This window comes from Rhinoraja longicauda, chromosome 3, assembly GCF_053455715.1.
Source record: "Rhinoraja longicauda isolate Sanriku21f chromosome 3, sRhiLon1.1, whole genome shotgun sequence".
Taxonomy (NCBI): domain Eukaryota; kingdom Metazoa; phylum Chordata; class Chondrichthyes; order Rajiformes; family Arhynchobatidae; genus Rhinoraja; species Rhinoraja longicauda.
Genome location: NC_135955.1, coordinates 68247458 through 68272647, shown reverse-complemented (window position 1 = coordinate 68272647; position 25190 = coordinate 68247458). Strand labels below are relative to the sequence as shown.

At 40.1% G+C, this 25190-nt stretch overlaps 1 protein-coding gene across 1 annotated transcript in view; it reads left to right on the top strand.

Annotated features, from left to right (window-relative positions):
• The window catches only part of LOC144592434 (aminopeptidase Q-like), a 99112-nt gene extending 75177 nt beyond the window's left edge, over positions 1 to 23935 (top strand). The window contains exons 15-20 of the mRNA XM_078397024.1: positions 278 to 372; positions 4307 to 4417; positions 8158 to 8319; positions 19420 to 19560; positions 22642 to 22720; positions 23789 to 23935. Coding sequence (XP_078253150.1) covers positions 278 to 372; positions 4307 to 4417; positions 8158 to 8319; positions 19420 to 19560; positions 22642 to 22720; positions 23789 to 23935 — 735 coding nt within the window. The remainder of the gene's footprint in view (positions 1 to 277; positions 373 to 4306; positions 4418 to 8157; positions 8320 to 19419; positions 19561 to 22641; positions 22721 to 23788) is intronic.
• Positions 23936 to 25190: the final 1255 nt, after the last annotated feature.

The window sequence follows — 25190 nt, the reverse complement described above, 5'->3', positions numbered from 1 at the left end:
GACTCAGTGTCCAGTCTCCAGAGATTTTCAGACATTTCATTCAAACATAGGTGGTTAGACGGTTCACTGCTCACATGTCCCAAAATAGGGGTGGTTTGATTTCAGCTTGGATTTAACTGTTTACATAAAAGCAATGTCTTGTCAATTGAATGGCATGAATGAAAATCCATAGTGTAATTCATAAACACTTTATGTTATATTTAATCGATATTTATGCTATATTTATGCTATAATTTTATGCTAGCATTTTATGCTATATTTATGTTTCTGCTTCTAGAAATTTATCATCAACCGATTTGTTCCATTTTATCAATATCAGATGAAATTAATCAAACATGATTTCAATAATATTAATAACGATACATTTAAATTGTAAGTATTATAAATGCCTGCCTATTGATTATGAAATAACTGGTTACTTATTTTGTGCCGCAAATACTATAGTTTACTTGCTTATTTGGTGATTTTGGCTCCCCCAAATCCAGTTTACTATTTCCCAAATATAGTTTCTCTAAGAATTCTTCTTAACTTTACCTTTGCGTCTTGCTGTTAACCCTATAGTGCAAACTACATGACCGGGATTTTCATTCCTAAAATCAATTATGCAGAAACAAAAATAAACACAACAGATAACCTACCTTTCTCCGAAACTTTAGATCACTCCTCAGTGTAGATAAATTTGTCCTTTGGTGTTCTTTGACAAATGTGCTCACCTCTTCGTCTATGGATCTCTGTTTCAGCATTTTTGTGGAATGAATTATGAACTTTTTTAGATCCAGGCATAGTCTCACTCGTGGAATGGAGGGCAAACATCCTGAAGTAGCTCCCAAATCTGGCACCAATCACGCCAATAATGGCGCCAAAAATGCTGGCATTTGCATGTGTAATATATGTAAAAAGACGTTTACTCTGCAGTTGCACAGTGACAAATGTAGCACCACGGAATCTTTCTCATCACATTGATAGTTTTGTCAACTGATCAAAATATAGTGCAGAAGCAAGACACTGCAGATGCTGGGATCTTGTGCTATGTAGAAAGTGCTGGATGAAATCCGCAGGTCAGGCAGAAGATGGGGATAGGAAATGGATAGGACCCCAGTGTCCAATAAATCCATTAAAGAATATAAGTGCAAGTCCTTTACAGATGCTCCCCGACTAACGATGCCTCGACTTACGATATTTCGACTTTACAATGGTGCAAACGCTGGGCAACGGCATTTCGACACGATATTTTTGGTTTACGATGGGTTTATCGGAACATAACCCCATTGTAAAGTTGAGGAGCACCTGTATAATTGGGATTATCACATGGATTAAGTGCCATAAATGCACTTAAGGTGAAACTAGATAAGTATGTCATGGGGAAAGGATTGTAACGGTATGCATATACAGCTTGGATTAACTGTAATTAATTCTGGGGAGGCTTGTATGAAATGTAACCACCCACCATTGATTTGTAAAAATAAGGAACTGCAGATGCTCGCTCACATAAAAGGATACAGAATGCTGGAGTAACTCAGCGGGACAGGCAGCATCTCTGGAGAAGATGAATAGGTGACATTTTGGGTCGGGATCCTTCAGACAGGACTGAACAGTCTGAAGAAGGGCCCCAACCTGAAACGTCACCTATCCATGTTCTCCAGAGACACTGCATGACCTGCTGAGTTATTCGAGCATTTTGTATCCCACCATCAATTAGTTGATCTAAATGGCCCGACTCAATTGTAATGTTCATGATATTACATATAATACATATAATTTAGCACCTTTCACAAACCGCAGTGTGTTCCAAGCAATGTCCCAAGAAATGGATTACTAATTTAGTTATTCTAGTGATCCAGTAACTGTATACACAAAATGATAGGAGAACCAAAAATAAATTAATTAATTAATAGATAATTTTCCAAGAAAAGCATATTTGTTCAATTTTTCTAATTTCACACACACCAATCTATTCTTGCAAAACATTTCCCCTTAAATTAATCTTTCCCTTTTGTTGACTTCAGTGGAATCCCTTGTAACCTCAATATTTATGACTATATCAAAGTTGAATTTTATAGAATCAAAGATTTGAAGAGTTGTTATTGGATGGAAGGAGACATTGCAGCCTGTCCAGAGCCATTCACTCGTTCCTGTCATTCTCAATGCTTTCCTCTGAGGGATGCAATTTTTTTTCTATGATGAGCTCACTCATTTTATTTTGGAAAACCCTGACTGACCCATCTCCATCTTTCAAAAGCAAAGAATTTCAGCTCACAACCAATATTCACTTTATAAAAAATTATACTCATGCTTTTTGATCATCAGTTTAAATTTGTGTTCACTGGTCCTTGAACCATCCACTAATCTCTTTATTTACCTGTCGAAGCCGATATCCCTTAAACCTGGTCAGAAATCCACCAATGAGAAATGATTGGATGAAATTACATGGATGAAAACAAATTTATTTATTTTTAATTTTTTTAAAATTCTATTCATTATTACAGAACTTGTAAACAAGTCATCCCTCCCAACCCCCCTCCCACATCCCTCCCCCTGTATTAATCCTTAATAAGAAAATGAAAGGAAAGATAAATAAAACAGAAAGATTGCCTGGGTGGTGGAAGTTCTGAACACGCTCCATGGAATTCCAATCAGAATAAACTATTTATATATATGTACTTCTCACCCAAAAGGACCAACGAGAATATCAGCAACTCTTCTATGTGTATAGACCCATCTTTTGTAAATAAGGGCGCCAAATATTTTAAAACGTATCATATTTGTTCCTCAAGTTATAAGTAATTTTTTCAAGTGGGATACAATTAGAATTTTTGTATTATTCCAACGGTCCATGTTTAAATAGGAATCTGATTTCCAAGTAACTGCGATAGATTTTTTGGCTACTGCTAATGCAATTTTTATAAATTCTTTCTGATATTTATTCATTTTAAGTTGTGGTTTTATCCCTTCAACATCACCCAATAAAAAAAGTCTTGGGCTATGTGGGAGTTGTATTCCAATAATCGGTTCCAAAAAAACTCTTAAATTTGTCCAAAAAGGTTGAATTTTTGAACAGGACCAAGTAGAATGAAAAAAAGTACCAATTTCTTGATTGTACCGAAAACATTGGTCAGATAAGCTTGGGTTTATTCTCTTTAATTTTTGTGGTGTCATATATAATTGGTGTAAAAAGTTATATTGTAGTAATCTAAATTCAACATTTATTGTATTTTTCATACTGTCAAGGCATAATTTTGACCAATTTGTTCCATCAATATTAATATTCAAATCCGTCTCCCATCTTCGCCTTGATATATGGATTCCTTGTTTAGGTGTCTTTTTTTGGATTAAATTATACATAATAGAGATACATTTTTTAATTTGTCCTTTTTGAATTAGGTTTTCAATTTCCATAGGTTTCAGAAGTAACATTGTTTGACCCAGTTTATCTCTTAAATAAGCTCTTCATTGAAAGTAACAAAAAAGAGTATTATTTGATATTTGGTATTTATTTTTCAGTTGTTCAAATGACATCAATATACCTTTTTCAAAACAATCTCCTATATATCTAATCCCTTTTTGATACCATCTATATAAAAGCTGATTGTCCATTGTAAAAGGTATCAGTCCGTTTTGAATCAGAGGGGTCCTTGCTAATAAGGATTTCTTAGTTTCATCCTCAAAGTTTACCTTATTCCATAATCCGATCAGGTGTTTTAATAATGGAGATTCTTTCAGTCCCCGTATCAATTTAGATTCCCATTTATATATAAAGTCTTCTGGTATATTTTCTCCTATTTTATCTAATTCTATTCTCGTCCATGCCGGTTTTTCTTCTTCAAAAAGAGATGCAATAAATCTTAGTTGATTTGCTTTATAATAATTCTTAAAATTTGGAAGTTGTAATCCTCCTGAATCAAATTTCCATGTCAATTTTTCCAGCGATATTCTTGACATCTTACCTTTCCAAAGAAATTTCCGCACACATTTATTTAACTCTTGAAAAAACTTCTGCGGTACTTGTATTGGTATTGTTTGAAATGAATATTGTAATTTCGGAAGTATATTCATTTTTACAACATTAACTCTTCCTATTAATATTATTGGTAACGTCATCCATTTATCAAGGTCTTCTTGAATTTTTTTTAGTAATAATAAATAATTAAATTTATATAAATTCCTCAAACAGTTCTTGTGATAGATGCTTGCATTAAGAACTTTCTGTAATTTTCGAAAAACAAAGATGGGAAAAGTAGTTCAGTGTAAATATAGGATGAAGTAAGATAAATGCGACTGACTCACTTCTTCTTAACCTGTGGTCCAGATCATTGCTCATTTCAACTATACAAACAGCGTGCCGACTTAACCTGAAGGATTGTCTGGATCAAACAACAAGCCTCTTTTCGCAGTTTATGAATAATCCAACTGTTAATACGTAAGTAAAAGGGCAATACTAAAGTCCTTGGCCTTTATTATCAGTATCATAGCAAAAGAAGGAATACCATCAGTCACTGAGCCTTATCACATTTGTAGACAATCTTAATTTCCCTCACTCCTAAAGCTATATCTCATGCAATTCACCTCTGGGCAAAAATAAAATGCGATGAGAGTGAGCGTCATAGGATTATACACCATAGAAAAAGGCTCTTCTTTCACTTGTCCATGCTGACCAAGCTGGCATACTGTGTTTGGCCCATTTATCTGCATTTGGCCCATAGCCCTCTAAACCCTTACTACTGTATCTGAATAGCTACCAAATGTCTTTAGGAAACGGGGCTTCCCTTCGTCCATTATAGATGAGGCTCTCACTAGGGCCTCCTCTATATTCCGCAGCTCCGCTCTTGCTCCCCCGCTCCCAGTTCGTAACAAGGATAGAGTCCCCCTTGTCCTCACCTTCCACCCCATCAGCCAGCGTATACAACAAATTATCCTCCAACATTTCCGTCACCTTCAACGAGATCCCACTACAGGCCACATCTTCCCATCTCCTCCCCTTTCTGCTTTCTGCAGAGACCGTTCCCTCCATAACTCCCTGATCCACTCGTCCCTTCCCACCCAAACCACCCCCTCCCCAGGTACTTTCCCCTGCAACCGCAGGAGATGCAACACCTGTCCCTTTACTTCTCCCCTTGCCTCCATCCAAGGACCTAAACAGTCTTTGCAGGTAAGGCAGAGGTTCACCTGCCCCTCCTCCAACCTCATCTATTGTATCCACTGTTCCAGATGTCAACTTCTCTACATCGGCGAGTCCAAACGCAGGCTCGGCGATCGTTTCGCTCAACACCTTCGCTCAGTCCACCTTAACTAACCTGGTCTCCCGGTGGCTCAGCACTAACTCCCCCTCCAAATCCCAGTCTGATCTTTCTGTTAAGGGCCTCCTCCATTTTCATAGTGAGGCCCATCGCAAATTGGAGGAACAGCATCTCATATTTCGCTTGGGCAGCTTAAACCCCAGCGGTATGAGCATCGATTTCTCTGTTTAGATAGCTCCTCTGTCCCTCTCTTTTCCCTCCCCCTTCCCAGTTCCCCCACTGTCTTCCTTTCTCCAACTACTTCCTTTCTTTGTCCCACCCCCTCCCCTGACATCAGTCTGAAGAAGGGTCTCGACCCGAAATGTCACCCATTCCTTCTCTCCTGAGATGCTGCCTGACTCACTGAGTTACTCTAGCTTTTTGTGATACCTTGGAAATGTCTTTTAAAAGTCTGTTTTAATCACTTCTATTAGCTTCCTCTGGCAGCTTGTTCTAGATATGAACTACTCTCCACTTAAAAATATTGCTTGAGGTGCCCCTTAAATCTCTCCTATCTCATCGTAACCCTGTGTCTTTTAATTTTCGAATACTTTACCTTGGGGAAAAAGATAGATTACTTTTATTTATCTGTGCCTCTCATGATCTTGTACTCCTCATTAGATCACTCATCAGCCTCTTATGCTCCAAAGAAAAATGTCCCAGCCTTTTCAATCTCTCCCTCCAACCTAACCCCATGTAACATTCTAATGAATCTCTTTTCACACTTTCCAACTTAATGACACCCTTCCTATAGTTGGGCTACCAGAACTGCACATAGTACTGTATGGCCTCAGCAATGACGAACAGTTGCATCATAATGTTCCAACATTTGTACTCAATACCATTCCCATTGAAGGCAAGCATGCCAAGGCAAGAGGCAGATTTCTTATTTTAATTTTGTTGTAAGATATAGCATGGAAACAGGCCCTTTGGTCCACTGAGTCCACACTGACCATCGTTCACCCATTCACATCAGTTCTATGTTTTTCTTATCTTATGTATTCATGGGGTCAGAAAGGAAAAAGGTAGCAGAGAGTCCCTGGGTTTGTGTTGGCAAGTCCTAAATATACTTGAGTGGATAGAGAATTGCTGCTACTGATACTGACCCCTTTCTCTTCACGAGGTCAGATTTACATCAATGTAATCACCAAAGCTGAAGTATATATTGCCATCATTTTTGGGCTCTTTTTATTCTGCAGACTGACGGGTCATCCATTGGGTGCTGCAAGAGCAATCTCAACAAATTCATTTCCAATCTTAGTCATTAAGTATATACTTTAAGTGTGAAATGTCATTCTGCAGCTGAGGATTTTCTTTCATGACTCTGCCTCTGTACATTTTTGAGGCAGAGCAGTGAAAGCCTCAATCTGTATTAAATCGTGACATGGAAATCCTCACATCTGCATTTAGAAAGTTGGTTGACAGACAGAAAGCAAAGAGTGGGGATAAATGGGTCCCTTTCAGAATGGCAGGCAGTGACTAGTGGGGTACCGCAAGGCTCGGTGTTGGGACCGCAGCTATTTACAATATACATCAATGACTTGGATGAAGGGGTTAAAAGTACCATTAGCAAATTTGCCGATGATACAAAGCTAGGTGGCAGTGTGAACTGTGAGGAAGATGCTATGAGGTTGCAGGGTGACTTGGACAGGTTGTGTGAGTGGGTGGATACATGGCAGATGCAGTTTAATGTAGATAAGTGTGAGGTTATCCACTTTGGTGGTAAGAATAGGAAGGCAGATTATTATCTGAATGGTGTCAAGTTCGGAAAAGGGGACGTACAACGTGATCTGGGTGTCTTAGTACATCAGTCACTGAAAGGAAGCATGCAGGTACAGCAGGCAGTGAGGAAAGCCAATGAAATGTTGGCCTTCATAACAAGAGGAGTTGAGTATAGGAGCAAAGAGGTCCTTCTGCAGTTGTACTGGGCCCTAGTGAGACCGCACCTGGAGTACTGTGTGCAGTTTTGGTCTCCAAATTTGAGGAAGGATATTCTTGCTATTGAGGGCGTGCAGCGTAGGTTTACTAGGTTAATTCCCGGAATGGCGGGACTGTCATAGGTTGAAAGACTGGAGCGACTAGGTTTGTATACACTGGAATTTAGAAGGATGAGAGGGGATTTTATCGAAACGTATAAAATTATTAAGGGGTTGGACACGTTAGAGGCAGGAAACATGTTCCCAATGTTGGGGGAGTCCAGAACCAGGGGCCACAGTTTAAGAATAAGGGGTAGGCCATTTAGAACAGAGATGAGGAAAAACGTTTTTAGTCAGTGAGTTGTGAATCTGTGGAATTCTCTGCCTCAGAAGGCAGTGGAGGCCAATTCTCTGAATACATTCAAGAGAGAGCTAGATAGAGCTCTTAAGGATAGCGGAGTCAGGGGGTATGGGGAGAAGGCAGGAACGGGGTACTGATTGAGAATGATCAGCCATGATCACATTGAATGGCGGTGCTGGCTCGAAGGGCCGAATGGCCTTCTCCTGCACCTATTTTCTATTGTCTATTGTCTATTGTCTTTTGAAAGTGATTGTCAATTAGAAGAATTTCATCACATAAATATTTGCCTGTCCATCATTCACCACATTTAAGGCAAGGTATAAGGTATGCTAAAAAAAATACAAATAAGTGTCGGAATTACGAAAGATCATCATATTGAATCCAATGTATTCTGCAATACTTAAATGTGCTGCATGAGGAAATTGTATGAATATAAGAGGTGAATGATGACTTTCAGTACTGCATTCTTGATGGAGCATCATCTGCCAGACGTGCATGTTAAAAGTTCAAGCATAGTCATCAGGAAAATAACCTAAGATGTCAATTTGATTGATAAGAGTGTCTAGAATGCATAAATTAAAGAAGAATGTGAAAACCTTTCTTTCAGAATTCCAAAGCCTCTCAGAGAAGCAGTCTACTGTGGGGCTCTTAAAGCCGGCACCATCATAGAATGGGATTTTGCATTTTCAATTTATACGGAACATGAATCAGATGATAATGATCTACTGAGGGCTATGGCTTGTAGCACAGAACCATGGATTCTAACCAGGTACAGTAAAACTCCGATAATCTGCTATCTGACAATTCCCAAATGTTTGATGTCTTGTTTACTGAGGCTTCTGTTTCCATATTCCCTCTGACACACTGGTTTCCAGTTCCCATGCTCTCACTAACATATCACAGCCCATTTCTATGTTCTCGTTCACTCATTGAGACCTGGTTCTCACCAGGCCCCAGTTCCAGCATTGCCCTTAAACCCACTCGGCCCTGATTCCAGGCTCTCTTTAAAATCATTGAGTCTTATTTGCTGTATTCCCTTGCAACATATCTGATTCTGTTTCACTTGATTACCTTGAAAGTCACCTGGATTTTCCATGCTCCCTAAAACTCATCAGAATTCTGGTCTCACATTGCATATAATAGCAGTGACATGATTCCTGGCTCCTTCTAGCCATATTCCCATGCTCTTCTCAACTCCATCTGCATCCGTTTCCCATGTTTAGTTTAGTTTAGAGATACAGTGCGGAAACAGCCCCTTCAGCCCACTGAGGCTGCACTGACCAGCAATCCCCACAGGGACAATTTACATTTATACCAAGCCATTTTTTAAATGTAAAAAAACATTTTAAACAATTTAAAGCATATGTACAAATAATAATAAACGACAAACTGGTTATAGAATTCTTACATAGCTTCAATTTTTAAATTTTTAAAGAAAAAATAAAGATGAAAAGAGACTGGAAAAAAAAGACTATAAACTAATAGAGAGAAAGCAAAGAAAAAAGAGAATGACAAATATAAAGATTATGGGGATAGATCTGGAAGTTAATGAGTATAGTTGTACATCCAACCCTAAACTCAAGTTTTAACTTTAGTTTTAAATTTTAGTTTTGTGACAAACCCATTTACTTTTTTAAAAATTCAATAAATGGAGACCATATTTAAAAAAAATAGATCTGGTTTGTCAATTAAGGCAAACCGTATTTTTTCCAAATGCAAGGTCTCGGTCATTTCCGTAATCCACATTTTAATTGTGGGGGTTACTGTTTTTTTCCCAAAATTTAAGTATTAATTTTTTCGCAGTTATTAAACTGTGGTCAAGAAAGCTTCTCTGGCTTAGCGTAAAGTTTGTAATGTGTTCTGATAATCCTAAAATCATTCATTTTGGATCTAAATCCAGTTGGTTATCGATAACTTTGGAAATGATTTTTAAAATATCGATCCAAAACTTTTGCATATTTGTACAAGTCACAAAAGTGTGTTAAATTGGCTTCTTGAAATTGACATTTATCACAAATAGGGGAGATACTTGGGAAGATCCTGTTTAATTTTGTCTTCGAATAATGTAGTCTGTGTAATATTTTAAATTGTATTAATGAGTGTCTAGTGTTTAACGAGCATTGATGTATCAATGATACCAAGTCATTTAGGGTCATGGCCAATAGTGAAAAAAAAACTTGGCAATGAACAGGTTAAACTCACCAGCATCCCAGCAAGCATGTCAGCAAAAATGTCCCAGCCTTTTCAATCTCTCCCTCCAACCCAAGCCCATGTAACATTCTAATGAATCTCTTTTCACATATTCCAACTTAATGACACCCTTCCTATAGTTGGGCTATCTCTCTTCCATTAATCAGAGACATGAAGATCAACCCTGGTTCTCAGAGGATTGTAGAAGGCCAGTCCACCAGGTTGAATATCAGGCAAGTTTTAAGGAACTTCAGTACCTGTTTAGTTTTCCCAGTTTTGCTGTGGTCCAACCACCTTGCCTCTCTGCTGCACTTTGGATCTAAAACATTTAGTTTTGGGGCTCTGGATTTACTGCGTGAAGTCACTTGTTGCTGATCCTTCCTGGACGTTCAGGCCACAGCCTTCATTTGATTCTAGGCTCCCTCCCTATTTCAGAAGTCGTCTCTACAATTGCATTCTCTCTATTGTTGCTGCTGGCAGACAGCATCTCACGTCCACTAAGACACACTGGTCAATATTTTGATAATGTTTTTAGTACATTGCATTATGGTAGATCCATAATGATTACAGTATATTGTGAACATCTTATGAATAAAATATGATTATTATAAAACACATTGAGCTGGTCTCACCAATGCTCTTTGTAACATAGAAAAAAAGAGCAGGAGCAGGATTCCCCACTATGTATTACGAATATGACTGATGATCTACATCAATATCATGCTTCCACTTTCGTTCCATGACTCTTGATGCCTTTTACATCCAGAAATGTATCTGTCTAATTTTAAAATGTATTAATTGACTTGGCTGTTTCACCACTCTGGCCAATTTCACAGTCATCCTTCTCTAGTGAAGAAATTTCTCCTTATTTAACTTGCTTTGTAACCCGAGACTATGACTCCCGATTCTCGACACTCCAACCGGGGTAAGTATTCTTCCCGCATCTAGTTTATCCAGCCCTGTAAGAATATTGTAAGTTTCAATTAGATTCTCTCGCTTTGAAATTTCAATGAATACAAACCTTGTCACCTCGTGAAGAAGCAATGGAACCTCAATAATAAGTCAGGTAAACATTTGTTGCATTCTCTCTACCATAAATATATAATTTCTTCAGGTCAGGAGACTGTATGAAGTCACAGTATCTTTCCTAGAACTGAACACAGTATTCTAAATGCAGCCTCACCAATGTCTTATACAAGTGCAACATGACCTCCCAACTTCTATACTCAATACTCTGACTGATGAAGGCCAAAATGCCAAAAGCTTTTTGACCACCTTATCTACCTGTGACTTGACCTTCAAGGAACCATGCACCTGTACTCCTAGATCCCTCTGCTCTACAAACTACCCAGAGGCCTACCATTTAGGGGCCTGTCCTGGTTCGGCGATTTTAAAGGCAACTGCCGGCGACTAGGCTGGTGTGTCGCGGGGTGTCGCGGGCATGGTCGTGAGTAGTCTCCAACGAGTCATAGCAGTTCTCGGGTAGTTGCGGAAATTTTATTCTGCTCGAATTTTTTTGCCGACAGCTAGCTTGACGCCAATGATGGTAGCTTGTCGTATCCTGTCCTGGGTGCTGTCGTAGGTTGTCGGCAGGTTGTCGGCAGGTGAATTTGGTTGTCGCCGGTGCTGATCCACCTTTTATAAGGATTTTGTTTGTTTGTTTGAATAAAGTAAATTTTTGACATTTTGACCAGAGATTGATGTTTGAAGTTATTGTATTTCAGAGTAGTTTCTCATGGCATCTCTTTCAAATATTTTAATTTCATTTATTTTGACCAATAATACAAAATCAAATAATTTAATTTCAGATGCTGGCTAAACCGAAGACAGACACAAAAAGCTGTAGTCAGGCAGCGGGTCAGGCAGCATCTCTGGAAAAAAGGAATAGGTGACTTTTGCAGAAGGGTCTCGACCCGAAACGTCACCGATTACTTTTCTCCAGAAATGCTGCCTGGCACGTACTCCAGCTTTTGTGTCTGTCTCAGGTGTATAGGTTAATTGGCTTCAGTAAAATTGTAAATTGTCCCTAGTATGTAGGATAGTGCTAGTGTATGGGATGATCGCTGGTCGGCTCGGACTCCGTGAGCTGAAGGGTCTGTTTCCACGCTGTATCTCTGAAGTCCACTTGTCCCAAAATGACCACTTTGCATAAAGCGGGAAATCTTCATTCTTTCATGGGTCAGGAAAGTATCGCGAATAAGCACCTTGTGTGGATCGACGTTACTGTCGAATAGTTTTTTCTCATGCGTGTTTGTCATGCAAAGCGGCTGATCAGAGCAGAGCACGGCAGTCACTTTTGTAGGTCTGTAATGGTCGATTCTAGATGATCTTGGCATTTATCCACCCTCGGGAAATGAAACAAAGACATGCTGCATCCCAGTGATAATTCTATCCGCCCACAATTGTCAAATGGATGAATATTGTGTGAAATGGGAACTGTGTTTTCTTCTACAATCCTCGTGCCTTTTTTGTGAGATAGAAATACTGACTGGTACCATTATCTTATCATGGGTTGCCGGTTGTCGTAGCTTATCGTAGGCATTGTCGTGGTCACTGTCGTAGATATTGTCGTAGGGTTAAAAAAATCGAAGGTTTTTCGGCGATCTGCTACGACTTTGACAGTCGCCTTAAAAATCACCAAAGTGGGACAGGCCCTTTACTGTGTAGGCCCTGCCCTTGTTCGATGTCCCAAAATGCAACACCTCGCACTTCTCCGTATTAAATTCCATCTACCATTCCTCCGCCCACCTGGCCAATCGATCCAGATCCTGTTGCAATCTTTCACAAACATCTTCACTATCTGCAAAACCACTCACTTTTGTATCGTCAGCAAACTTGCTAATCTTGCCCTGTATGTTCTCATCCAAATCATTGATGTAGACGACAAACAGTAACGAGCCCAACACCGAACCCTGAGGCACACCACTGGTCACAGGCCTCCAGTCCGAGAAGCAACCTTCCACCATCACCCTCTGCTTCCTTCCATGGAGCCAATTTGCTTTCCATTCAGCTATCTCTCCTTGGATCTAACCTTCCAGAGCAGCCTACCATGCGGAACCTTGTCGAATGCCTTACTGAAATCCGTGTACACATCTACAGCTCTGCCCTCATCGGTCCTATTAAAGCTTTCTCCTCTTAGCTTAAACCTAGTTCGTGATTCCCCTACCCTGGGAAAAAAAGACTGTGCATTTAACCTATCTATTCCACTTGTGATCCCTCAGCCTCCTGCGATCCAAGAAATAAAATCTTAGCCTGCCTGACTCTTAGCTAGCCCAGGCCCTTAAGTCCTGGTAACATGCTTGTAAATCTGCTCTGCACTCTTTTCAGCTTACTGGCATCTCTCATATAGCAGGCTGACCAAAACTGAATGCAATAAGCCAAGTACAGCCTCACCAATGTCTTGTTCAACTAACATCCCAACTCCCTGCCTGATGAACAAATGTTTACAAGAGTTGGAGGCTTTACTTTTGTGCGGGGTAAAATATCAGTGGTAGAGCTGAGGGTGGAAGTGGTGTAAGCAAAGATCGGGCATGTAACAGATTGTGCGTATGTGTCAAGGTAAATATGCTTTGACATATCTTGTCAGGTCACGATCGTTCCGCAATGCGAGAGTTCTCATTCCTGAGGAAACAACTGTAGCTGTCTCCTTCCAGGCTCTTATGGTAGCTTAAGCCTGTTTTCTGGCCACCCATGACACTCAAAACTTTCTTCCTGGCACAACATTTACTGGTGAGAACTTCTGTGCCTCTGTCACTACCTTCTGAAACTCTCTACCATTTCCCTGCCACCTCTATCTCCTCCATGGCAGCTATGCTGTGTTTGCTGCTGTTTAGTTGCCAGGGGAAGTGTGCATTTCATGGCTAGCACCCAACAATGTCTGGAATTGTTACCCTACAATCTGCAGGAATTGCACTGAGCTGAATGTCGTCTGATTAGAAACCACACAGGTCTTGTTTAACCACAACTTTCTTTGTGAAAATTGTACTAAAGCTGTTGCACACTTGTTTTGATCAATCTCATGATTTTTTCAGATGACTCACAGCACACTGAGAAAACCACATTCAAATTTTTATATAATGTGTTCCTTTACAAATTCCATTACCTTATTTTAAGGCAAAGTTTCTTATGATAAACCCTATATTCTACTGTCATGGGCCTCCTCCAGTGCCATAGTGAGGCCCACCGGAAATTGGTTAAACAGCACCTCATATTTCACTTGGGCAGCTTGCAGCCCAGCGGTATGAACATTGACCAACTTTAGATAGTTTCTTTGTCCCTCTGTTCCCCTTCCCCTTCCCAGTTCCCCCTCTATCTTCCTGTCTCCACCTATAAACTTCCTTTGTCCCACCCCCCTGACATCAGTCTCAAGAAGGGTCTCGACCCGAAACGTCACCCATTCCTTCTCTCCTGAGATGCTGCCTGACCTGCTGAGTTACTCCAGCATTTTGTGAAAGAAATAGCTTTGATTTGTACCAGCATCTGCAGTTATTTTCTTACACTCTTTGAATGGCACAGTCAGCAATACTTGGACTCATATCCAGCCTGGTATGAGATTGACCTGCTTCGTGAGGCTACTTCAGCAACAGTCATCTCAAAACTGAAGAGACACTTTTCAGTTCATGGAGCACCACACACCCTCATATCAGACAATGCCAGACAGTTCACAATCCAGCGCTTTAAAGACTTCGCTACCCAGTGGGACTTCACTCGTGTTACCAGCAGCCCAGAGTATCCCACTTCTGACACCATGTATGAAGTTGCAAGAATAACAACGTTATTTAACTTCAAACCTGGTTTAATGACCATCGAGGGTGCAACGTTCCAGACGAGGCGACAGTCCCCTAACAAGTGCCAACCACCGGAACCTCCCCCGGGTAACACGCATGCGCAAGATAACTTCGTCCAGGAACAACGACTGCAATAACTCAACATAGACTGTGAACACAGTGACTGATCTACAGATACAAAGACAGGTCTGACCTCAATAGGGTTCTATACACTTGTGGTATGATATCCTTGGCCCCATAGCAGAAGCGTTCACATCGCGGGGCTGGAAATTGGAAGTGTCCTGAGCTAATTCTGCTACCACCATCATCTAAGTGATGGCTCCCACTGATTGTCGCCGGAAGCTTGTGCCCTTTTCAGGACGGACGATGACATGATGTAACATTTGAAACATGGATGATGGACACGAAGGAAGAAGGGCCTTGGTGTGGAACCTACATCGTCCGGCTATGACAGCCAACATTTCTTCTGTTGCCTTTACTGCTTGATTCAACTGCATATTTGCTTTCAGTGACTAGTGTGCAAGAACACTCCCCTTTCTTTGTACATGAACATTTTCCAATCTAATACTATTTAAATAATGTAACTATTCTGTTGTTCCTCCCAAAGTTCACAACTTCACACCTGTTCATGTTACATGACATCTATCATGTCTTTAACCAATAGCTCACATGTAATCTCCCTAGATTGATTAGTAGGACTAGATGTTACAATCCCTAAGGTTTGCACTACAATTGACTGGTGTTGTTCTTGGGGGTGACCACTAGGTGATGTTGCTATCATTCCGACACATCTTCAGTTGTGTACCTCAACGTCACTGGGTGTTTCGGCCTTTTATCACAAGACACCCACCCTCAGTCGAGGCAGGCCCACCGCAGGGTGATCAGACCTGGGTGTGTGTCTTATGGTTAGCCTCAAGATAGTCACGTGGCAGCCCAGACAGTATCTTTTCTTTTCAGCCACAGCCAGTGACTGCTCCGTTCGGCGGCATTTGCAAGTTCTTTGATTGCCCCCCTTTGGGCCTGCCCTCTGACTCCAACTTCCCTCAGGAGCCTTGCAGTGGAACTGGCTACAAAGCCCCTGCACCCCACCTCCACTGGACGCACTCTTACACTCCAACCTCGCTCCTCTGCCTCTACTCCATCCCTCTATGAATAAATAACATTCCTAACTATTTTCAGTAACTGCACGCTAGCTTTTTATGAATCATGTATTAAGACACCCAGATCCTCCTCAGAGCTCTGAAATGTCTCATCGTTTAGAAAATATGGAAGTGGTCAATGTTCCTTTTTTTCATTTGTATTCCATGTGCCTGACATTTGCCCACTTCCTCAAACTGCCCATGTCCCTTTGTAATCTCCTTTTGTCCTCTTCAACATTTACTTTCAACCTATTTTTGTGTGGCTAGTAAATTAAACAACTGCACCTTCAATGCACTCATCCATCTTTCATTCATTCATTGTAAAAAGCCAAGCTCCCATCTCTAATACTCATGGAACACCTCTTGTTTCATCTTGCCAGATAAAAACAGATTAATTTATAAATATCCTTTGATTTTTGTTAGCTAACTCTTGCTATTAGTTTTATATATATATATTGGCTAGCTTTATCATGTACTCTACTTTATTCTTACTTCTTAACCTTTTAATCGGTTGTTGACATGTTTTATCGTGTCTCCAATCTTTTGGTCACCCATCTATGTTCAATGATGTGCTTTTAAAAAATATGATACTATTTTTTAGTAAACCATGGACAGCGAGTCTAGCCTTCAAATATTTATCTTTTATTTCGTTTTATTCTCTGTATTCTGAAAGATCACCTTGCACGCCTGCCTCTGCACCACAATTCACTAATCCCAGAACCTAATTTGTTGGCTTGTTTTGGCTAGCTCCACTATCATACAAAGTTAAACAAGAACAATGTGCTGGAGTAACTCAGTGGGTCAGGCAATGTCTGCATGGAAGAAGGGTCCCGACCCGAAACATCACTTTCCATGTCATCCAGAGACACCAAGTTATTCCAACACTTCGTGGGTATTTTTTGATAAAACAGCATCTGCAGTTTCTTGTGTCTTCAACATATGCTCTCAGTTGACCTTACTCAGGTTTAAATACTAGTTTTTGGACCATTCTTTTGTACCACGCGGTTGAGGTTTATGTTGTTGATTGTGATCAATGGTGCCAAGGGAAGCCTCCACAATGAGGTCATTAATTAATCTGATCAATTGCACAATAACAGTGTCTAGCATATTCTACTCCCTCACCTGGATATGTTGTTCTGAGAAACTATCCCAAAAACAGTCCATGAACTTTTCAGACAATCAACCTAATATTTCCAGCCCCTATGAAGATTAAAATGCCCCATGCCTATGCCATTCCATTCTGTGAAGCTCCCAATATTTCCACCCAAACACTTTATATCCTGTTTAAACCCCCTGGGTAGACCATGGATTTTAGTAAGGTATTTGATAAAGTCTCTTATGATAGGCTGATCCTAAAGATTATGGTACACAGGGTTCATGGTGATTTGGGTTCAGAACTGGCTTCCCCTGGATAGTGGTGGAAGGGTATTACTCTGGATGGAGGTTGTGAGCAGTGGAGCTCCACGTGGATTAGTGCTGGGACCTGTGTTGTTTGTTGGATGTAAATGGAGATGGGTTGGATAGTAAGTTTGCAGACAACAGACAAGATGAAAATTAGACGAGTTGCAGACATTGAAGAGGGCCATCAGAGAAAATAGCAGGATGTAGATTAGTTGCAGATATGGGTGGAGAATTGGTAGATATTATTTAATCCAAACACTTTGGAAGGTCAAATAGAAGCAGGAAGTATACAATTAATGGCAAGAACCATAACAGTTTGATGTACAGAGGGATCTTGTGATCCAAGTTCATAGCTCCTTGATAGTGGCAACAGAAGTAGATCAAGTGTTAAAGAAGGTGTATGGCTTTTTGGTCGGGGCATTGAGCATAAAAGTCAGGAGATAATATTTATTTGCAGCTTTATAGGACTTTGGTTAGGCGGTATCTGGAGTTTTGTGTGCAGTGCTGGTCACTCCATTACGGGAAGCATGCAGTTCAGTTTATTGTCACGTGTACAGAGGTACAGTGAAAAGCTTTTCGTAGCGTGCTAACCAGTTAGCAGAAGGACAACACATGATTACAATCAATCCATTTACAGTGTACATGATAAGGGAATAACGTTTAGTGCAAGGTAAAGCCAGAAAGGTCTGGTCAAGGATAGTCTGAGGAACATCAAAGAGGTAGACTGTAGTTCAGCACTGCTCTCTGGTTGAGGTAGGATGAAACAGTTCCTTGATAACAGCTGGGAAGAAACTGTCCTGGTGGTGTGCGTTTTCACATTTCTATACCTTTTGCCTGATGGGAGAGGGGAGAAGAGGGAGTGTCCAGGGTGCGGCTTGTCCTTGATTATGCTGCTGGTCTTGCCGAGGCAGCATGAGGTATAACTGGAATCAATCAAAGGGAGGTAATGTGTAGGAAAGAACCGCAGATCCTGGTTAAAATTGAAGGTAGACACAAAATGCTGGAGTAACTCAGAGGGACAAGCAGTATCTCTGGAGAGAAGGTATGGGTGACATCACCCATTCCTTCTCTCTAGAGATGCTGCCTGTCCCCGAGTTACTCCAGCATTTTGTGTCTACCTTCAATGGAAGGAAGGTTCGTTTGTGTGATGGCCTGGGCGGCGTCCACAATTTGCTGCAATTTCTTATGGTCCTGGCTGGAGCTGTTCCCAAACCAAGCTGTAATGCAAAGGTTTTGGAGAGAGCGCAGAAGAGGTAAACTCGAATGCTGCCTGGATTAGAAGGCATTAGCTATAAAGAGAGGTAGAACAAACTTGGATTGCTTTATCTAGAATGTCGGAGACTGAGGGGGGGACGATAGAAGTTATGTGAGACATGGATAGGTTAGACAGACAGAGCCTTTTCCCAGGGTGGAAAAATCAAATACTCGGTGGAATAGCCTAGGGGGGAAGTTTAAAGTAGATGTGGAGCATGTTTTTTTTTACACAGAGTGGAAGGTGCACAGAGAGCACTGCCAGGGGTGGTGATGAAAACAGATACAATAATGGTGATTAAGAGGCTTTTATTTAGGCACATGGATACGCAGGGAATCAAAGTATATGGATCACATGAAGGCAGAGAAGATTAGTTTAACTTGGCATCATGTTTGTCACAGACGTTGTGGGTTGAAGGGCCTGTTCCTGTGCTGTACTGTTTGTATGTTCTAATTGTGAAGTCTCAGTCAGGTTTCTGAAATAGCTATAAAATCTATTCAGCTGACGTATCAAGAGAAATGGTTTTGTCCTTTTTTGGGTAACTTTTAGCATTATCCACTGATTAGTGAAAAGTTCAAGAGCGTTTACTTGTAATATGCAGCAGGACTGCAACAGCAAAATTCTCATGCTGCAATTTTACAGGAACATTAAACACACCCGCAAATAAATATAAAATAATCAGATATTCTACATAAACCATATCTAGAATATCTGAGATTTGTACTCTCTATCTTTTCTTGACACAGGTCATCTTCACCCTTAATTAATATCTTTCGCCACGTATCAAATAGAAAGAACACAACACAAGATCATAATTGAGATCAGCAACCATGTGCTACCCATGAGGGAGTAATCCACTTTGTTCCATACCAGTCATCCACTACAAACCTTTGATAATAGTAGGATTCCAATACAGGTTACTCCTAGTACTCCCACTCCACAATGAACTTAAATTAATCTTTGGTGATCAATCTTTCCTTGTATAGATTATGTCCAGGACAAAATTGTTGCACAGCTCATGACATGAATTTGAAACTTGATCCTCTATCCTGTACATGAGACGATTAATAAACACACAACTCTTTGCTTTATTTTTGCAGATATATACGCTACGCTATGGACAAGTCAAAGATCCCTGAGGATCACGCTTGTGAAGTTTTTCAACATGTTGCAAACAATCCCATTGGTTGGCTTTTAGTGTGGAACTTCATACGAGCAAACTGGAAAACGTTTCAAATTATGTAAGTAAACATGCCAGGAGCATATATTTCACCTGACTCCTCGTGAAATCATTTAAGTATAATCTGAAAAAAATGCATCCAATATTTTTCCTCCATTTATAGTTTGCATCAATTAGTAATTATGTTAGGTACCCCCATTGTGTCAGGCACTATGATAACATTTAAGAGACACTTGGACAGGTACATGGATAGGAAAGGTTTAGATTGTTATGGGCCAAGCGCAAGTAGGTGGAATTAGTGTAGATGGGGCAAGTTTAGCCGAAGGGCCCCATTTCCATGCTCAATTACTCTATGTTACAGATTTGCTATGGAATAAGAGATTACAATAGTAGAAATTATGTTTTTATAATGAGCATTCTCTCCTCTCACTTTAATGAAAATCATACTCTGGGTAAAGATTCAAAAAGTTTATCTTCCACATTTGCAAGAAAATGCCATCAATGACCGTGAGTAACCGCTGGCTGCTCTCTGCATAACTGATTGCAGATTTGTGATTTCTCTTTGGCGTGGAACTCTGTTTTGTAGTGTAGGAAGGAACTGCAGATGCTGGTTTAAACCGAAGATAGACACAAAATGCTGGAGTAACTCAGCGGGACAGGCAGCATCTCTGGAGAGAAGGAATGAGTGACATTTCGGGTCAAGACCCTTCTTCAAGTCGTTAGCAAATGTAGTCTGAAGTAGAGTCTTGACCTGAAACGTAACCCATTCTTTCTCTCCAGAGATGCTGCCTGTTCCGCTGAGTTACTCCAGCATTATGTGTCTCTCCCTTTTGTAGTGAGTAGTTTGTGATAGTTTGCACAATTCCACTTATTGTCTCCAGCTTGGGAGCATGATGCCGCTGTCGGTCACCAGCACTTGTACTGGGGAATATGCCCAAAATCTGCACAAAGCTGGACAGTGGAGAAACAGTTGTCTTTGTTTTCAATGGAAACAATCAGTTTCAAGGTGCTGAAATATTGTTTAGTCAGTTAAAATGTTTAAAACATAGTTGTAGTTCATTTAAATATTTCAAATTTGAGGTTTCTGAAATAACAAACTCCTATCTTTTTTTTGCAATAACTTAATTTTTCCAGTTCCATTTTTGAAATTGTTTTAATGCTTCTGAATGTCACAAACATTCAAAATCAGTTGCTCGAAGACATGGTGTTGATAGTTTTGCAGATTTTTTTTTTATGAGGGTGAATCATTTCCTGATCCCATTGCCATTTTTGTCAGCAGTAAATGTGGTCAGCACTCCTCAGACTGCAACACATGGTGTCAGGGACAATATATGTAGAAGTTGAAATGAGAAGTTAGGTTTTCCTGGATAGTTTAAAAAAAACTGCTGGAAGAACTCAGCAGGTCAAGCAGTGGAAGCAGGATGTGGGAAGTCAAGGAAACTTCCAGTGGCCCCGAGGACTACTCCTGTGGGAAGTGTGTCCAGCCGTCACTCCGATCTGATTGAGTGAAGGAATTGGATCTGCAGCTGGATGGGTGAATGAGAGGGTTACAGGTAGGAGTAATACTGAGGTGGTCACACACAAGGTGCAGACAGAAAGTGGATGGGTGATCACCAGGAAAAGGAGTAGGCAGAGAGTGCAGGAGTCCAGTGTGACCATAGCACTTCAGAATAAATACAACCTTTCAGACACTGTTGAGGGAGATGACCATACAGCTGAGAGCAGCAGCAGTAGTCAGATCTGCGGCATCCAGCCTGGTTCTGAGGCACAACGGGGTAGGGTGAAATTAGGCAAGGCAGGTCATGCAGCATTTCTGGAGAACATGGATAGGTGACATGTCAGATTGGGACCAGACCATTAGTTGGGGGACAGTCGTCAGATTCTGTGACACCAAATGGGAATCCAGGATAGTGTGTTGCCACGGTTCAGGATGTCTCGGAGCAACTTCAGAACATTCTCAAGGGGGAGGGGGGGCAGCCAAAAGTCATTGTGCACATTTGCACAAATAACATAGGTAGAAGGGAAGAGGTCCTGCAGAATGAATACAGGGAGTTAGGCTAAAGATTTTAAAAAATGACCTCAAGGATAGTAATCTCCAGATTTCTTACATGCTAGTGAGGGTAGGAAGAGGAAGATAGGACAGATGAATGTGTGGCTAAGGAGTTGGTGCAGGGGCCAAAGATTCAGATCGAGAACCATTGGAATCTCTTCTGGGGAACAGGTAAGCTGTACAAGGACTGATTGTGTCTGACTTGGAGGGGACCCAATATCACGGCAGGCAAGTTTACTGTGCTACTCGGGAAGGTTTAAACTAGATTGGCAGTGGGATGGGCTCCAATGCAGTAATGAGGCAGGTGGGAGGCTGGAACAGAAATTCAGTATATAGGATAGGCAAACTGTGGCAGAGAGTGAAGAAAGTCAGCTGGATTAAATTGCATTAATTTCAAGGCTAGAGGTCTGTCAAGATAGGCAGACGAACTTGTGGTGTGGATAGATACGTGTGAACTGGGACATCATTGGCCATTACGGAAACCTATCTGAAAGTGCAGGAGCCCTGGCGCAGATATACAGTATGAATCATTGCTATATATCGGCGAGGTGCCGGAAGACTGGAGGAGCCTCTGTTTAAGAAGGGCTGCAACTGAGACCAGCTGCATGCTGTCTCTGGATTGCCATTCACATAATCACTTTGCCAACATTCCCTCTATGCTGCCTGAAGAAATTATACTTTACTTTACATAAGCTTTGTGTGTTTTAAAGCAATTCCCAAGGCATGAATGCACCTTGGTAAATTTAATCACATTTAGTGTAATTAAGGAAGAAATGTGGATCAGAACATCAGTAGCACTGCCTGCTACCCTTCAAATAAAATATGGGAACTTGCACATTCACCCGAACAACAGTTTGGTCCCTTAGCTCATCGTCTCTTGCAAAAGACTGTACTCTGAGGAATACAACCTCTCAGTATGATACAGGAGCATGACTCTGCATTATTTACAAAAACACTTGGATGGGATTTGAGGGTGTAATCTTGTGATGCTGTTAATAAAATGGTGCCAACTAAGACAAGTTGATACTAATAATAATTTTCAGTTCATCGTGTAAATGTGTTTACTTTGAAAATACTTTTGTCCTTCTGTAGGAGAAGAGATGATTATGAATGGAAATCTTTTTTCTGGACACTGATTAATGGATTTTCATCTAATTTTGAATTCAAAGAGGTATGAGAATTTGATAGATAGATGCTGTATGATTGCTCTTTCAATACTTTAATCTGTTTGAGCTATAATCTCAATGATCTCAGAGATCTAAACATAAATGCACACTTCAGATGGAAGGAACTGACTAAATCCCGAACCATCATATCGGGAGTATGGCACATAGGTTAGGTTAGGTTTATTATTGTCATGCATACCAAGACACAGTGAAAGGCTTTAATTTGCATGCTGTTCAAACCGATCAGATAATACTACGTAAAAATACAATCAAGTCAAACACGAGTAAAATAGGCGGGAAAACAAGGGGAACGTACAGAGTGCAGAATATATTTCTCAGCATTGTAGTGCAATGGTTCTATAGATCTAATTTCAGCTTAATTCCCAAAGAAAACAAATGGACATCAAACTCGATTTAGGAACTGCAAACAACGCTCGGTCAGTGAGATGGAGGAAATTTAAAATTTGGGTCGAGTAAATCAGGCCACAATTCTGTGGGGTGAAGGGAAGATTAAAAGTCAGAAAAATTAAAATTTGGATGTAGGAGAGATGTAAATAGAGGGACAGATCTTTTGAAGAGTTTATGGCAATAAACTTTAAAAGTGTTGAAGAATTTGATAGAAGCGATGTAGTTTAAAAAAATCTAAATTTAGGTGGTGGTGAATGACAGCTGGGCCAACAAGGTTTGGAATAGGCAGGCTTGCAAGGGACAAAGGCCTGGATGAGATCTCAGTAACAAATGGGTTCAGGTGGTATAATGACTTTCTGTCTAGGAAAGAATTGTTAGGATAGATATTTTAATCAGAGAGTGCATGCATTAAGCATAAGTCATATAAAGGAAGACAATGTTATAGGTACATCTGTAGGATGCAAAATGCATAATAAATGGTATATTGTATATGCATTCTTACGTACATGAAACCATAGAGAGCAGAGCAGTGTTATCAGTAGGTATTTCATACACGTTTGACATGTTTAAGCACTCTTACATGTAAGAGCAGTCACTAATGTATTATGAAACTCAATATGCATGGTTCCATGACTTGACTTATCCCTACTTTTTATATTTTATAGTTTGAACTATTTCTGAACAATACCGCTAAAGATGATGAATGGCCAGCAATACTTCAACAAACCAATGACATATTACAAAAGAAATTGAAATGGAAGGAGAAAAATAATCTTAAAATTTACAAATGGTTGAGTAGAAATGTAGGTTAAAGCAGGTTAAAGCAACATTTTAAAAAAAGTGTACAAAAAGGGAATAGACTGAAATAAACCCATCTTTTTCACAATTTATTCTCACCTACTTCAGTTACCCTCACATCTTGGGTTTAAAGGCTATGCTTTGACTTTCTTCCCAAAAACACATTTATTTAATTGTTGTTTATTCCTGGGCATTTAATCATCACTCTAATGAATTATATATCAGGCTTTAATATTATTAATTCCATTCATATTCTAGAACATTTCTCCCATTGCCACATTTTCAAAGAAAGTCAGCCCAATTTCTCAAACCCTTTAAATGTTAGCATAAGTTTTTCATTGTTATTCAACTGTTAACTTTGTAAAACATATGTATGATTGTGGGGGAAAAAAAACTGCACACACTTCTTAAGATGGAGTTTAACAAATCCTTTACATACCAACAAAATGACCTCATTCAAATGTATGCTCCCGTTCTACTAATGCAATCTAGTATGTCAGCTTGCTTGTTGTACTTGGTGGTTTTTAGATTTATCCACCGTAATCCCCAAATCTCTACTAATCTACACATTTATTGAAGGTAATCCAAGGTCCAGAAATTACTAAAGAGGATATTTGTGTACAATTGTTTAATATTGAGACAGCTTACACCTGTTCTTTATTCCCACAAACATTTTTTAGGATGAATAATATATTGTATTTACTAATGCATTGTAAATTCTAGGTTTATATTGCTCACATTTGCTTTGAAGAGTTCCAACAGAAGGTGGAAGGTGTAAGAGGTATTTGTCCATATGTCCACCACTTTAAGGGAACTGTTGGTTATGTGTCATGAAGAGCTGTTGGAAAGAGCTGAAAATCACTGTTTACGCTACCATGTGCCAAGAGAACGAAGTGACATTTTGACAACTTGCCAAAAATTGACCAGCATTTTCTTGTTTTACTTCAGATTTCCAGTAGTTTGCAGAACATACCATATATTTGACCATATACGGACAAATAGAAACATAGAAAATAGGTGCAGGAGTAGGCCATTCGGACCTTTGAGCCAGCGCCGCCATTCAATATGATCATAGCTGATCATCAGTATCCCGTTCCTGTTTTTTCGCCATATCCCTTGATTCCGTTAGTCCTAAGAGCTAAATCTAACTCTCTTGAAAACATCCAGTGAATTGGCCTCCACTGCCTTTTGTGGCAGAGAATTCCACAGATTCACAAGTCTCTGGGTAAAAAAGCTTTTCCTCATCTCAGTCATAAATGGCCTACCCCT